Raw genomic sequence first — 13,181 nt, forward strand, 5'->3', positions numbered from 1 at the left:
AAACACGGTAAGCTGGTTTTATTTATCAGTATGTGTTCTATCCCATGTGAACCCAGCATGGCTTGTTTTTAAACCAACATTTTTTGCAGCCTAAACTCCCATTAACCAATAACTCTTACCCATCCACCTCACTCTGAAAGCCATTGATAACAGTTGGTCATGAACTGGTTATAGACCTGTGTTACACAGTCTTACATATGTGCTCTGATAATAATTCCTACAAATGGAAGGAATGACCATAAATACATGCACTTCATGCACCGAGCATAGTGATCTCTACTGGATTTCTCATGCCGCCAACCCCTTCGATGGTGTCCAGTAAAAGGCAGTTTTCCTTCGTTGGCCAAGGAAGGGGGGTGTGGTCCGTTTCAGTCCAGTGGAATGAAGCAAATCCGAGTGACACGTTTACTTCATGCCGCTCCGCAACACCTGATTTGCTGCGATGAGCATGACGCTGATGATGAATGCTATTGCAAAAGCGCAGATCAAGCTCTTGCGCACACATGTCTGCTTGACCTGCTGCGTGGGGCTAGCTGTAGACAGAGAGAGAGACAGGAACAGAAGGGAGACTGCTTTCAAACAGTGGAATGAAATTACAGCAATCATAAAGCACTCAGCCCAGCTCAGTAAGTAAAAAAGGGAAAAAAAGCATGCACTCCACACTCGCGGTATGTGTAGAAATTCATGTTGAGTTTCATTACAATCAAAGTCACACTATATGTTCTCTATGCCTGGAATACAAGAAGAATGTTTGGTGACAGATTTGTGAATACAGTACTCATTCAAAAATATGCTGCAATGAGTAGATGTCTGTTTGAGGTATAATACAGATGGAAAAAATCATGTTTAAGAGATGCTTGTGAAATAAGCTTCTGAAGACAGCTCATAAAAAACATTAAAAACATGATATATATGAAGATTGGGGTTTCTTGTGTCCAGTGTGGGCCTTAAAACTTTGAATAAAAGCGTTAAGTGCAGACAAAACATACAAACTATTATAAATCGTGATATCACCTCAAGTTCTACAACTAGACTTCAACTCAAAACCCAATATAATTATATTCCTTATCTACCATCCACCTGGATAGACCGTACTCCTCTTTTCTCGAGGAATTTAACAACTTCATAACCGATTTAATCATTAATAATTAATCAGAAGAAAATTGCGGTGGCAGGGTGGCACAGTGAGTAGTGCTGCTGTCTCACAGCACCTGGGTGGTGTGAGAAAACATGGGTTTAATCCCCACTCATTCTGTGTGGAGTTTGTGTGGGTTTCCTCCCACAGTCCAAAAGTGTGCTGTTCAGGTTCCCCTGTAGTGTATGGGTGTCATGGAGGGAGTGTGTTTCACTGATGCATGGATGAGTAATCTCTTGTAAGTGGTGTATCTAGCATGTAGCCACCTTGGTAAAAAGGTGTGTGGGCTAGTAATGCTATATAGTATCCATTATAAGTCTCTTTGGAGAAAGCATTTGCTAAGTGAGTAAATGTAAAATTATCCTGATGGGTGATTTAAATATTCATATAGATGTGTCGTCGGATACTCTCGCTAATAGTTTTACATCTCTCTTAAACTCTGTCGGTTATACTCAAGTTGTTAACGGTCCTACTCACTCCCATAACCATACCTCGATCTTGTCATAACCTACAGCGTAGATGTCCATCATGTTAATATTATCCCTTTAAATGAGGTTAATTCTGGTCATCATTTATTAACCTCTGATCTATACCTGCCGGTGCCATCTGACAATAGTAAGACCAAAATCATGTGACATATTGATGAAAATACTACTGCTAAAATTGTTGATCATATTAGAAGCTCAGATTTTGGAACGAGCGTAGATATTGATCAAATGGTTTTAGATTATAATTTGGTGGTAAAATTCGCCCTAGACTCTGCAGCTCCATCAAAAGCTAAACTTATTCGAACTGTAAGAAACTCACCATAGTTCAACGAAACAACTTGTGTAATAAAGTTAGAATGTTGTAAATTAGAGCGTAAATGGCGTTCAACTAAACAAAATGTTTATTATGTAGCCTGGTCCGATTGTCTAAAAAAATATAAAAAAACACTTTTTCACACCAGATCCGAATACTACGCAAAGTTAATTGATGAAAATCACAAGAACCCTCGCTTCCTGTTTAATACCATCGTTTACTTAACTGGTAAACAAAGATAAACAGTTGTCCGCACCACCTCAGTAGCTTCAACGTAGAGGAAATTACCGTGCTAATTCGCTCTATGAAAAGTACTACCTGTCCTTTAGACCCAATCCCCACTAAATTACTAAAAGCCGCAGTTTCCATGCTTGCAGAACCTATTGTTAATACATCGTTACTAAATGGCTGTGTTCCAAAAGCTTTTAAAATTGCCGTTATTAGACCCCTACTAAAGAACTCGGATCTGGATTGCAATAACCCAGGTAATTATAGACCGATCTCCAATCTACCATTTTTATCCAAAATTCTAGAAGAAATCGTAGCTTCCCAAATTGTAAAAGATCTTAATCATCATAATATATTTGAAAAATTTTAGTCTGGTTTCCGCACTGGTCACAGCACTGAAATGGCGCTCACACGTGTTGTTAATGATATTCTCACCTCTTCTGATGCTGGTCAGATCTCAGTTCTTGTTACTGGATTTGAGCGCTGCATTCGATACTGCAGACATAGTATCCTACTGAGTAGACTTGGAAACCTGGTTGGACTAAGAGGTACCGTTCTGAAGTGGTTTGAATTGTATTTAGCTAACCGTGAACAATTTGTATTGAAATCTGATGACTGCACCCCCTCCATCTCAACTACGGTTAAGTATGGTGTGCCACAGGGCTCTGTGTTGGGACCATTACTGTTCTCACTCTATAATGTCACCATTGGGTGGCATTTTTCGCAAACACAGTGTTAATTTCCATTCGTATGCCGATGACACACAGTTTTATGTATCGTTTAAGCCTGATGATCCATCACATGTGGTGTTGTTAGCTAATTGTTTTACCAGTATAAAATTATGGATGAGTAAAAATTTTTTATCTCTAAATGACAGTAAAACAGACGTACTTGTGGTGGGTGGTGATGCTAAAACTCTCGACACAATCACGTCAATCTTTACACCAAATGGTATTAGCTTCAAGCGTATGGATTGTGTCAAGGATTTGGGTGTCCTGCTGGATGGAAAGTTGTCATTTGTATTGCATGTAAATGTATCAAAATCCGTAGGCTTCCGTGGTTACAGTCAACTGACTGGAGGTTTTGTTTCTCTGGATTACACCGCTTATGGGACATTAGTGCTGACGTTTCACATTTCACATTTAACCTCCACAAGATGTGGTCACACCCTGATGATGCTTCCAGCAAGAGAAGCGAAACGTCGGCACCAATGTCCCATACGCGCAGCATGTAAATGCTTTGACTAAGTTGTGCTTCCTTCAGTTAAGAAACATAGCTAAATTGCGCTGATTCCTATGTAGATGGGATTCTGAGAAACTGGTTCATGCTTTTGTTTCCAGCAGGCTGGATTACTGTAATGCTTTATTGTCAGGTTGTCCATACCAGACTGTATCCAGGCTACAGTTGGTACAAAATGCTGCTGCGAGAATTATCACTAGAACTAGCAAGTTTGACCATATAACACCGGTATTTAAATCATTGCATTGGCTTCCGGTCGCTTTTAGAGTTGATTATAAAATCCTACTTTTGACTTTTTGAGGCAGTACATGGCATTGCTCCAGCTTACCTTTGTGAGATCATTAATTCTTATATCCCAGGACGATATCTCCGTTCATTAGCTGCAGGTTACCTTAAAGTACCTGTGATCAATAAGACCTCAGTAGGAGGTCGCACCTTTAGTTACAGAGCACCTAAACTGTGGAATAGTCTACCAGTTACTGTTAGAAATGCCCCGTCTGTTTCTGGTTTGAAATCCCCACTAAAGACTTACATGTTCACTCAGGCATTCCACCTCAAAATGTAATTCCATCTGCCTTGGTTGTTTTTTTATCACCTTTATAAAAATGCATATTAAATTTACTTAAGTAACAAATTACTAACTCTGTTCTATCTTGGATGATGTCCATTTGCCATGACGAACGAGACGTTCCATGCTGAGCTGGGGATCCAAGATGCCATTTAGCAACATAATCATTATTACTTGTTACACTGTCTTACAATTGTTACTTTCTAGAATGCTCAGGAGGGGTGGGCAACCACTGGCCCGTGGACCCCCAGAGGTTTTTTTCTCCCTCAACCTTCAGTTGGGAATTTTTGTTCCTTTCCCTGGTGGCCAGTAGGCATACTTATTGCTCTATAAAAGTACTTCATTATGGTAGCCATTAATCGACTGTCTTCTTTGTATGTATCTGTTTTTCTTGCCTTATGTCTGTGTTAAAGTGCTCTGTGTCACTCCGTAAGAAGAGCACTCTATAAAAATAAATTGAATTGAATTGAATTGATGTGTTTCTTAAGAAAGCTGTTTCATTTGGCCATTTTTGAACCCAGAAATGAACTTCAGGAATGCCAGTATCCCAGAAGTGAATGAGACATTGATTCACTGATTCACTGCAACAGGATATATAGCAATTACATTGGGATGTCATTTGGACTGGGTAAGTGTGGTCGAATGGTAGCAAGAAGAGGGAGGGTAATCAGGACTGAAGGAGTGGAGTTAGCAGAAGGCAGAATTGCAGACATACAGGACAGCTACAAGTACCTGGGTATCCCACAGGTCAATGGGTACCATGACGAGGCAGCAAGGAGGTCAGCCACACCCAATACCTCCAGAGAGTAAGGCAGGTCTTGAGAAGTCAGCTCAATGGTAGGAATAAGATCTAAGCCATCAACATGTACGCCCAACCAGTCATCAGCTACCCAGTTGGAATAAGTTCACCACAGGAGGAGATAGATGCTATAGATGTAAAGTCATGAAAACTCCTCACAGTGCATGTAGGGTTTCACCCGATATCCAGCACCCTGAGACTGTACGATAAGCGAAAAGAGGGGGTCGAGGGTTAGTGAGTGTCAGAGCCACTATCCAGGATGAAACAAGGAGCATCCAAAAGAACATCAGGAAGATGGCCCCCCAGGACAAACTGCTAAGTGAGTACCTCGGGCAGTAGAAGACAGGGTAATGAAGAAAAAGAGGAGACATCATGGAAGACCAAACCGCTCCACGGGCTCTACCATCAACAGATAGAGGGAGTGGCTGACACCAAGAAATCCTACCAGTGGCTGGAAAAGGCTGGTCTGAAGGACAGCAAAGAGGCTCAGACCATGGCAGCACAAGAACAGGCTCTAGGCGCCGGATTCATAGAAGCTGGGGTCTACCATAGCATACAGGACCTAAGATGCAGGCTGTGTAAAAATGTCCCTGAAACAGTCTAGCACATAGTAGCAGTGTGTAAGATGCAAGCTGGGACAGCGTACACTGAGAGGCATGACCAAGTGGCTGGGATAGTGTACTGGAACATCTGTGCAGAATACGGACTGAAAGTCCCCAAGTCCAAATGGGAGACACCACCAAAGGTGGTTGAAAACAGAAGAGTCCTGTGGGACTTTAAGTTCCAGATTGACAAGCAGTTGCTTGCTGATCAACCACAGACAGTGGTGGTCGACAAGGAGGAGAAGAGGGCAATCATGATAGATGTGACAATCCCAAGTGATAGCAATATCAGAAAGAAAGAAGAATTGGAACAGATATGGAAGGTGAAGTCCAGGGTGGTTGCAGTGGTAATAGGAGCACTTGGGGCTGTGACCCCCAAACTGGAGAGTATCTCCAGCAGATTCCGGGAGCAGCATCTGAAGTTTCTCTCGAGAAGACTGCAGTCCTAGGAACGGTTAAGATACTCTTTAGAACCCTCAAACTCCAAGGCCTCTAATAGAGGACCTGAACTTGGAGGAAGACCCACACACCACCCCATGTGGGGGTGAGAGGGAGATTTACATATAAATTTTTTTAAATACCTTTCACTGAAGATAAAGTGATTGTAGCATATTCTTCATGTACCATATCTGTTATCATCGATTAAAACAGAAATTGTCACAAAATCAAATTAATGAAGTAATGCAATTTAAAAATGCTTGTAGCTCAGCTATTATTCTGTACATTTTCTCTCAGAGGTGGTTTGGTTATAAAGTCTGTAAAATTCACTTTCCATGAGTGGTTGCCAGTCCTGGCCTCTGTGGGCCGTGCGACATGCAGATTTTTGTTTCAGCTGAGCTCTTTAATTAATTTATGCAGCCTTTATTGGGATTTTCAAAATTAAAATTATGTTACAGTGGGTTGGTTGAGAACTTCTTTTCTTTTTTTCCACCAATTCTGTTTAACCGAATTAGTGTTAATCAGGGAACTGATTAATCATAGGAAAAAATCTTTCTGAAAGCTTTCCATTTTTAGACCTAAAATGAATATTAATCATTTCTATTAATCAGCACTTAAGATTCTTAGCCCCCGAATAAATACCAAAAGACTGGAAAACCTAAGTAAAACTGTAATAACACTAATAATAATACTGATTTATTTCTGTGTTTTGCTAAATGAAACATATTGTTTTATTGTAATTGACTTTATAACAGTTTTCTGAAATACACCGTGTTTTACACTCAGAATTGTGAGATGTCCAATTATATCCTATTATGTGACAAAGCACATCATATGTGGTAGTTTTAAAATTTTGATTAATCTTTTTATTGATAAAAGTGTTGAATGATGCTGAACGATCATCCAGAAAATATTATTTATGTCTATAATTTTTACTGTAACTACCTTTTACTTTCAGTGTATTTCAAGTGTTAATATACCTCTTCAGCAAGTGAAGATAATTTAATTCAACATGATCATCTTTCTAAACAGTTCTGTTCACAGGATATGGTTTTCCTTAACAGCTATTATACCTCATCAGGTACTATATCAGTGTACCAGTCAGTATACCTGATCTTTTATCACTGATCTTAAGAATGATCACTGAAGTTATATTTTTGACATCATGAATGTCATATACATGACATTTATGTATATCTTACTATGACAATAGAAATACTGAGAAAATTCAGAATTCACAGTTATAATGTATAAGAATATTTTTAATAAAAAAAAGCACTTTCATGTTAAAAAAAAAAAGATGTTTAGGGTTTAAATACACACACTGGCTGAAACCGCTTGTCCCGAGCGGGGCATATTTTAGATTTCCAAGCCAGTATTACAGTAAAGGTTTTGTATGTGCTTAAAGAAAGTACACACACACACACACTGTTTGAGACTGCTTGTCCAGAGTCGTGGCAAATTGGAACCTAACCCAGCAACAGAGGGCACATGGCTAGCGGGGGAGGGGACACACCCAGGATGGGATGCCCAGCTGTCTCAATGCACTCAAAGCAGAACTCAAACCCCAGACTTGCCAGAGAGTGGGACCTGGCCAAGCTCACTGCACCTCCATACCCCCCTAGTTTAAATACAGTGTGTCCATTTTTTAACAAGCAAACAAAATAAAGGCTTAATTTAAAAAAAAATAAAAAGGGAAGAATTTGTTGAAATCCATGTTAAAACTGCGGCCCCTTACTGTCGATATCCACCTGACACTCCTCTGGGTTCTCTATGTGGTTCTCCTCGGTCATGATAATGTTCTCAATGTCCTTCATGGACAGGTGGTCGCAAAAGGTGTCATATAGCAGCCTCTTCAGCTCCTCTACTGTCAGCTTCTGCATGTCGCACTGGAGACACACAGGGACACACGGGTCAGCAGGGCACATCAGTGTGGATGAGAAATAACTGTCATAGAAAGCAAGCGTACTCTAGATGTGGACTGATTATCCTTAAAAGCAATAATAGGACACAGTCAGTTGAACTTGTCAGAAAAAGTGTCTAATTAGCCCACGATTAGTTTATATAATTTTCAATGAATTCACATTTGTATGTGAGACCACCTATAAAATGGAGGTGGTTGCATGGCTAGGGAGAAAGTGCACTATTTGAGAGCTAAAGAATTTTTGTAACAAGAAAGATCCACAGTAAAACTGGAACCTTGCCCTTTGCACAATAATAACGATAATAATAATAAACAAGAGCAGGAAATTCAAGAGAAAGAGTACAAAAAGTGAAAAACATCCTAAGACTACGTGGAGATTCTTACGGTGCCTCGTGCCCTGCCTTCAAAACATCAGATCAGAGCTTTTCAAAGAACTCCATAGACAATTCTGAGCCAATTCTAGTTTTCATGTGAACTCATTCTTTATTGGGATTTTGACTGAAAACACTGTAGATTTCAACTCAAATTACACTGATTACATTTAGTGAGAAATCCCCGTTGTCACGTCCATGCCCACCCCTCAAAAAGCAGCACCTGACTCAGATTAAAGCACCTGGCAGCAATTAGGCCACTCACCCTCAAAAGACACTCCCCAGCCTGATCTCACTTGAGACAAATCTCATTGAGACAATTGGTCCCCTTTGTGCCAATGACTTGGTCTCCTTCATTCTTGGTTCCTGTTCTTTGGTCTCTGGCTTCTGACCATTTGCCTCGCCCCCTGACTTTGTCTACGGATCCTCGCTCCCACTGTGACTGCCGATTGACCGACTCTTTGCCCATCCCCGACAATGAGAACTCGCCTGATCCCTCAGTTCAAGATAATTGATCCTGCACTTGAGTCCAGCCTTCCCCGCATCTCCTGCTCTGCATGACACCTGTAGTTTTTTTGACCACGTCAAACTGAATACTAATTTATTATACTTTTATATAAGAAGTACAAAACACTTTTTTTAAGCAGAAGTTAAAATTTTAAGGATTTTCTTGCATTTTCAGTTTATTTCAATGGAATACCAATAGCAAATTCTCAGGGTGTGCAATTGGTTTAGAGTAAATTGAATTCTGCTCATAGTCTCAGCATATGTCCAGTAATTCAACTCAGACGAAAGGGCATCCTGTGTACCCCGAGACCTCAGGGTTAAGCTGGCACATCACTAAATTAATTTGGTTCTTTTGTCACGTGGTTACAATATTGAAATCCACTTCTGTCAACTTCTCTTTCTGCATGCAACACGGTATGCAAAATTGTCCCCGTTGCTGTAAAATTGCGTAAAAATTTCCACCGATATGCAGATGATACACAGTTATAGCACAGCTTTATGTCAATGCTCTGAATCCAGTCTTTTTTTACAATATTATCAGCTGAATGGACAAATGTGTCCATAAGCAGAATGAGGATAACATATAGAAATTCAGCTGATTTTGTTCTATAAACAAAAAGAAATGCTTCTTATAAAAACTTGCCCATAAGATTGCTCTCTTTCATTTCAGGCATATTGTGCAGGTTACATACTTCTTTATAAAGCCGGAAGCTGAAGAACTGACACATACTTCCCTTTTTAGTTGTCTAGACTAATATATTGTGCTTTTATGGGCTTGAAGAACTTGTATAAAATGCTGCAGCCAAAGTATCTGAAAAAAGGAATATGTTACACATCCAGTGGCTACATTGGACTGCCTCTACACTTCATCTAGAATCAGCTGTCCTTGTTTTTAAAGTATTTGATAGACTTGGATGTTCTTATTTACAGTGTTCCTAAGGAGACTTCTTAAATCACCCACTGCTGGTTTTCTTTAAGAGAAAAAGCAAAGCAAATAAATTTAAAAAAAAAAAAAAAAAGGCGGAACCTGCTGTCCGCGCTTTTGCATTTGCATTTTGCAAAACTCTGAATTAACTAACACTGTACCAAATGTATGGCAGACACCTTCTCTGTTCTATTCTTTGATTTTGCTCTAACCCTAAGTTCTCATTTGAAAAGCCCTTTAAAACAATGTTGTATAGTTTGGCATTTTATTGAAATACACACACACACACACACACATACACACACATTTTCAGAACCGCTTGTCCCATACAGGGTCGCGGGGAACCAGAGCCAACCCGGCAACACAGGGCACAAGGCCGGAGGGGGAGGGGACACACCCAGGACGGGACGCCAGTCCGTTGCAAGGCACCCCAAGCGGGACTCGAACCCCAGACCCACCGGAAAGCAGGACGGTGGTCCAACCCACTGTGCCACCGCACCCCCCATTATTAAACAAATGGTTATTAAATTTATTAAACAAAGCAAATGTGTTCCTGTTTATGGAAAACTTACAAGGTCAGGGGAGAAGTAAATCCAAAAAAGAGTTCTGAGACCCTCCTTAAATGCAGAGAGAGATTCAACAGTTCTGAATGAAAGGGGGAGTTCATTCCATCGTATCGGAGTCAAAACCTTTTGATTTTGGACCTCTTGTGTGTGGGACCACCAACAGGGCAGAGATGGAGGAGCAGTTGGGTTGGAGTATAGCAAGTGATCAGGTCTTGGGGATATTTGAGAGCAGATCCATTGATGACTTTGCAGCCCCTAACCAGTCTTGAATTTCATCCTGGCAGCTATAGGATGCAATAGCAGAGAAATGAAGATGGGGGGATACATGGGAACACTTTTGTAGGTCAAGCATGACTTGTGCAGCAGCGTTCTATACCATCTGTACAGGTTTCATGTCAGAGCCTGAAAGGACAGACAGGAGGAAGTCGCAGTATTCCAGATGGGATATCAAGGATGTAGAATGTATCCGTAAGAACAGGCTATGACTTTGATATGTTGAGAGAAGGACAGACTTGAGTCAGTCGTTACTCCCGGCCTCTTAGCTGATGAGGTACACAGAATGAGCGAGTTGTCTAGTTAAGCAAAGCATTCTCAGGAGCAGATAGGATCAGCTGAGAGATGGAGGAGCTCTGTTTTGGATAGATTGGGCTGTTGGTGGTGATTAGACATCTAGGCAGAGATGTCCAAGAGGCAGGTGACATTGTGAAAGGACATGTCTATCTCTGGGTGGAAAGGAGAGGAAGAACTGGCTATCATCAGTGCAGCGCTGGTAAGAGAATATGTGGGAGACAATGACGAGGTTGAGGGAAGAGGTGTAGGTTGAGAAGAGTAGGGGACCCAATGCTGAACCAAGTGGAACACCAGTTGAGACAGGCTTAGGGAATGATCGGCAATCCTGCCTGATCACCTGCCCATGAGGTAGGATCAACACAAAATATTTCCACTGGGGAGAGAAGAGTAGACCTGTGCCTCCATCCTTACAAGTGGGACGAGGGGTGTTGGAGAAGGAGTAGTTGGTGGAGAGGGCTGTAGGTGTAGCTGTATTTTCATGAGTTTCTGTCAGGGCCAGGAGGTCCAGTGACAGATGTGACTTCCTCATAGCAAACTGGCAATTCCAGAGTCCCATGGAAAGGCTGAAACAGGATGGAGAGTTTGATGGACAAGGATACACCAGGTTGTTGTAGAAGTGGGAGCATTTGGGTATCAAATGATGGTGATGTTACTTAGTACAGTTGACACAGACAACGTTGACAAGTTTAGTTCTATGGATCTCCAATTTTTCTTTAAGTTGATTTTAATTTTTTATATTTGTGTATATGGTCTGCTCTCTGACAGGTCTGGGGTTCGAGTCCTGCTTGGGGTGCCTTGTGACGGACTGGCATCCCGTCCTGCATGTGTCCCGTCCCCCTCCAGCCTTGCACCCTGTGTTGCCAGGTGAGACTCTGGTTTGCCACAACCCCGCTTGGGACAAGCAGTTTCAGACTCTGTGTGTGTGTGTGTGTGTGTGTGTGTGTGTGTGTGTGTGTGTGTGTGTGTGTATATTCAAAGTCCAGTGGAATGTGTTTCAAGGGACGTTGTGACTCTGAATTGCTCTTATTGTCTGCAGGTATAAGTGAATAAGTGTTTGACTGAAGTGGTGTCCCAACCTGGGTGTTTAGCCTTACATCTTATGCTTCCAGTATAGACTCTGAAGCACTGGTCTTCCACTGTACAAGCTATTATTGTTAGTGGAGAAATGGATGTTTTTCCTAAAAGTGTGGCTGCATTTGTTTAAAGAAGATGTACTGATGCTTGAGCATCCCTTACCTTGGCAATAACACAGGCACAGGGGTCGGACACCAAAGGTGGGCCCAAGCACGGGATCTATTATGCTGAAGCATAAAAGGGGCACCCCTCCTTGAACCGCCACCTTACCGTGGTGGAGGGGTTTGAGTGCCTGAATGATTTCAGGAGCTATGTTGCCTGGGGCTATATGCCCCTGGTAGGGTCTCTCATGGCAAACAGGTCCTGGATGACAGACAAGACAAAGTGCGGTTCAAAAGCCCCTTATGATGACAATTAAACCAAGGCTTTCATTTATCCCACACAGTATGGGGCCACTGGGGCCCCACCCTGGAGCCAGGCCTGGGGGGGGGGCTCGCATGGGAGCGCCTGGTGACCAGGTCTATGCCCACGGGGCCTGGCCGGGCTCAGCCTGAAGCCATAACGTGGAGCCGCTCTTCGGTGGGCTCACCACCTGCCAGAGAGACCGTAAGGGGCCGGTGCATTGTGATTTGGGCGGTGGTTGGGGCCGAGTGTCCGGCCGACCTAAACCTCGGGCGCCAACTGTGGTTTTTGGGACTTGGAATGTCACCTCACTGGCGGGCAAGGAGCCTGAGCTGGTGCAGGAGGTTGAAAGATACCGTCTAGATATAGTCGGGCTCACTTCCACTCACAGCTTGGGTTCTGGAACCACTCATCTCGACAAGGGGTGGACTCTCCACTATTGTGGCGTTGCCCAGGGTGAGAGGCAGCGGGCAGGTGTGGGCTTATTTATAGCCCCCCAGTTCAGCCGCCATGTGTTGGAGTCTACCCCGGTGAATGAGAGGGTCATCTCCCTGCGCCTTCGGGTCAGGGAACGGTCTCTCACTGTCGTTTGTGCTTATGCGCCTAGTGGCAGTGTAGACTACCCGGCCTTTTTAGAGTCCCTGGGGGGCGTGCTGGAAAGCGCTCCCACTGGGGACTCTGTCGTTCTACTGGGGGACTTTAACGCCCACGTGGCAGCGACAGTGATACCTGGAGGGGCGTGATTGGGAGGAACAGCCTCCTGGATCTGAACCCGTGTGGTGAGTTGTTATTGGATTTCTGTGCTAGTCGCGGTTTATCCATAACGAACACCATGTTCATGCATAAGGGTGTCCATCAGTGCACTTGGCACCAGGACACCCTAGGTCGGAGGTCGATGATCGACTTTGTAGTCGTTTCTTCTGATCTTCGGCCATATGTCTTGGACACTTGGGTGAAGAGAGGGGCTGAGCTGTCAACTGATCACCACCTGGTGGTGAGTTGGTTTCGATGGCGGGGGAAAAAGCTGGACAG

The 13,181-nt window shown here is 42.7% G+C and overlaps 1 protein-coding gene across 1 annotated transcript in view; it reads right to left on the bottom strand.

The window, feature by feature from the left end:
• Positions 1-405: 405 nt before the first annotated feature.
• Positions 406-13,181, bottom strand: part of cabp7a (calcium binding protein 7a) — a 60,155-nt gene continuing 47,379 nt past the window's right edge. The window contains exons 4-5 of the mRNA XM_018740509.1: positions 7,549-7,699; positions 406-533 (exon numbers count right to left, since the gene is read on the bottom strand). Of these exons, the coding sequence (XP_018596025.1) occupies positions 406-533; positions 7,549-7,699 (279 nt within the window). The remainder of the gene's footprint in view (positions 534-7,548; positions 7,700-13,181) is intronic.

This window comes from Scleropages formosus, chromosome 12, assembly GCF_900964775.1.
Source record: "Scleropages formosus chromosome 12, fSclFor1.1, whole genome shotgun sequence".
Taxonomy (NCBI): Eukaryota; Metazoa; Chordata; class Actinopteri; order Osteoglossiformes; family Osteoglossidae; genus Scleropages; species Scleropages formosus.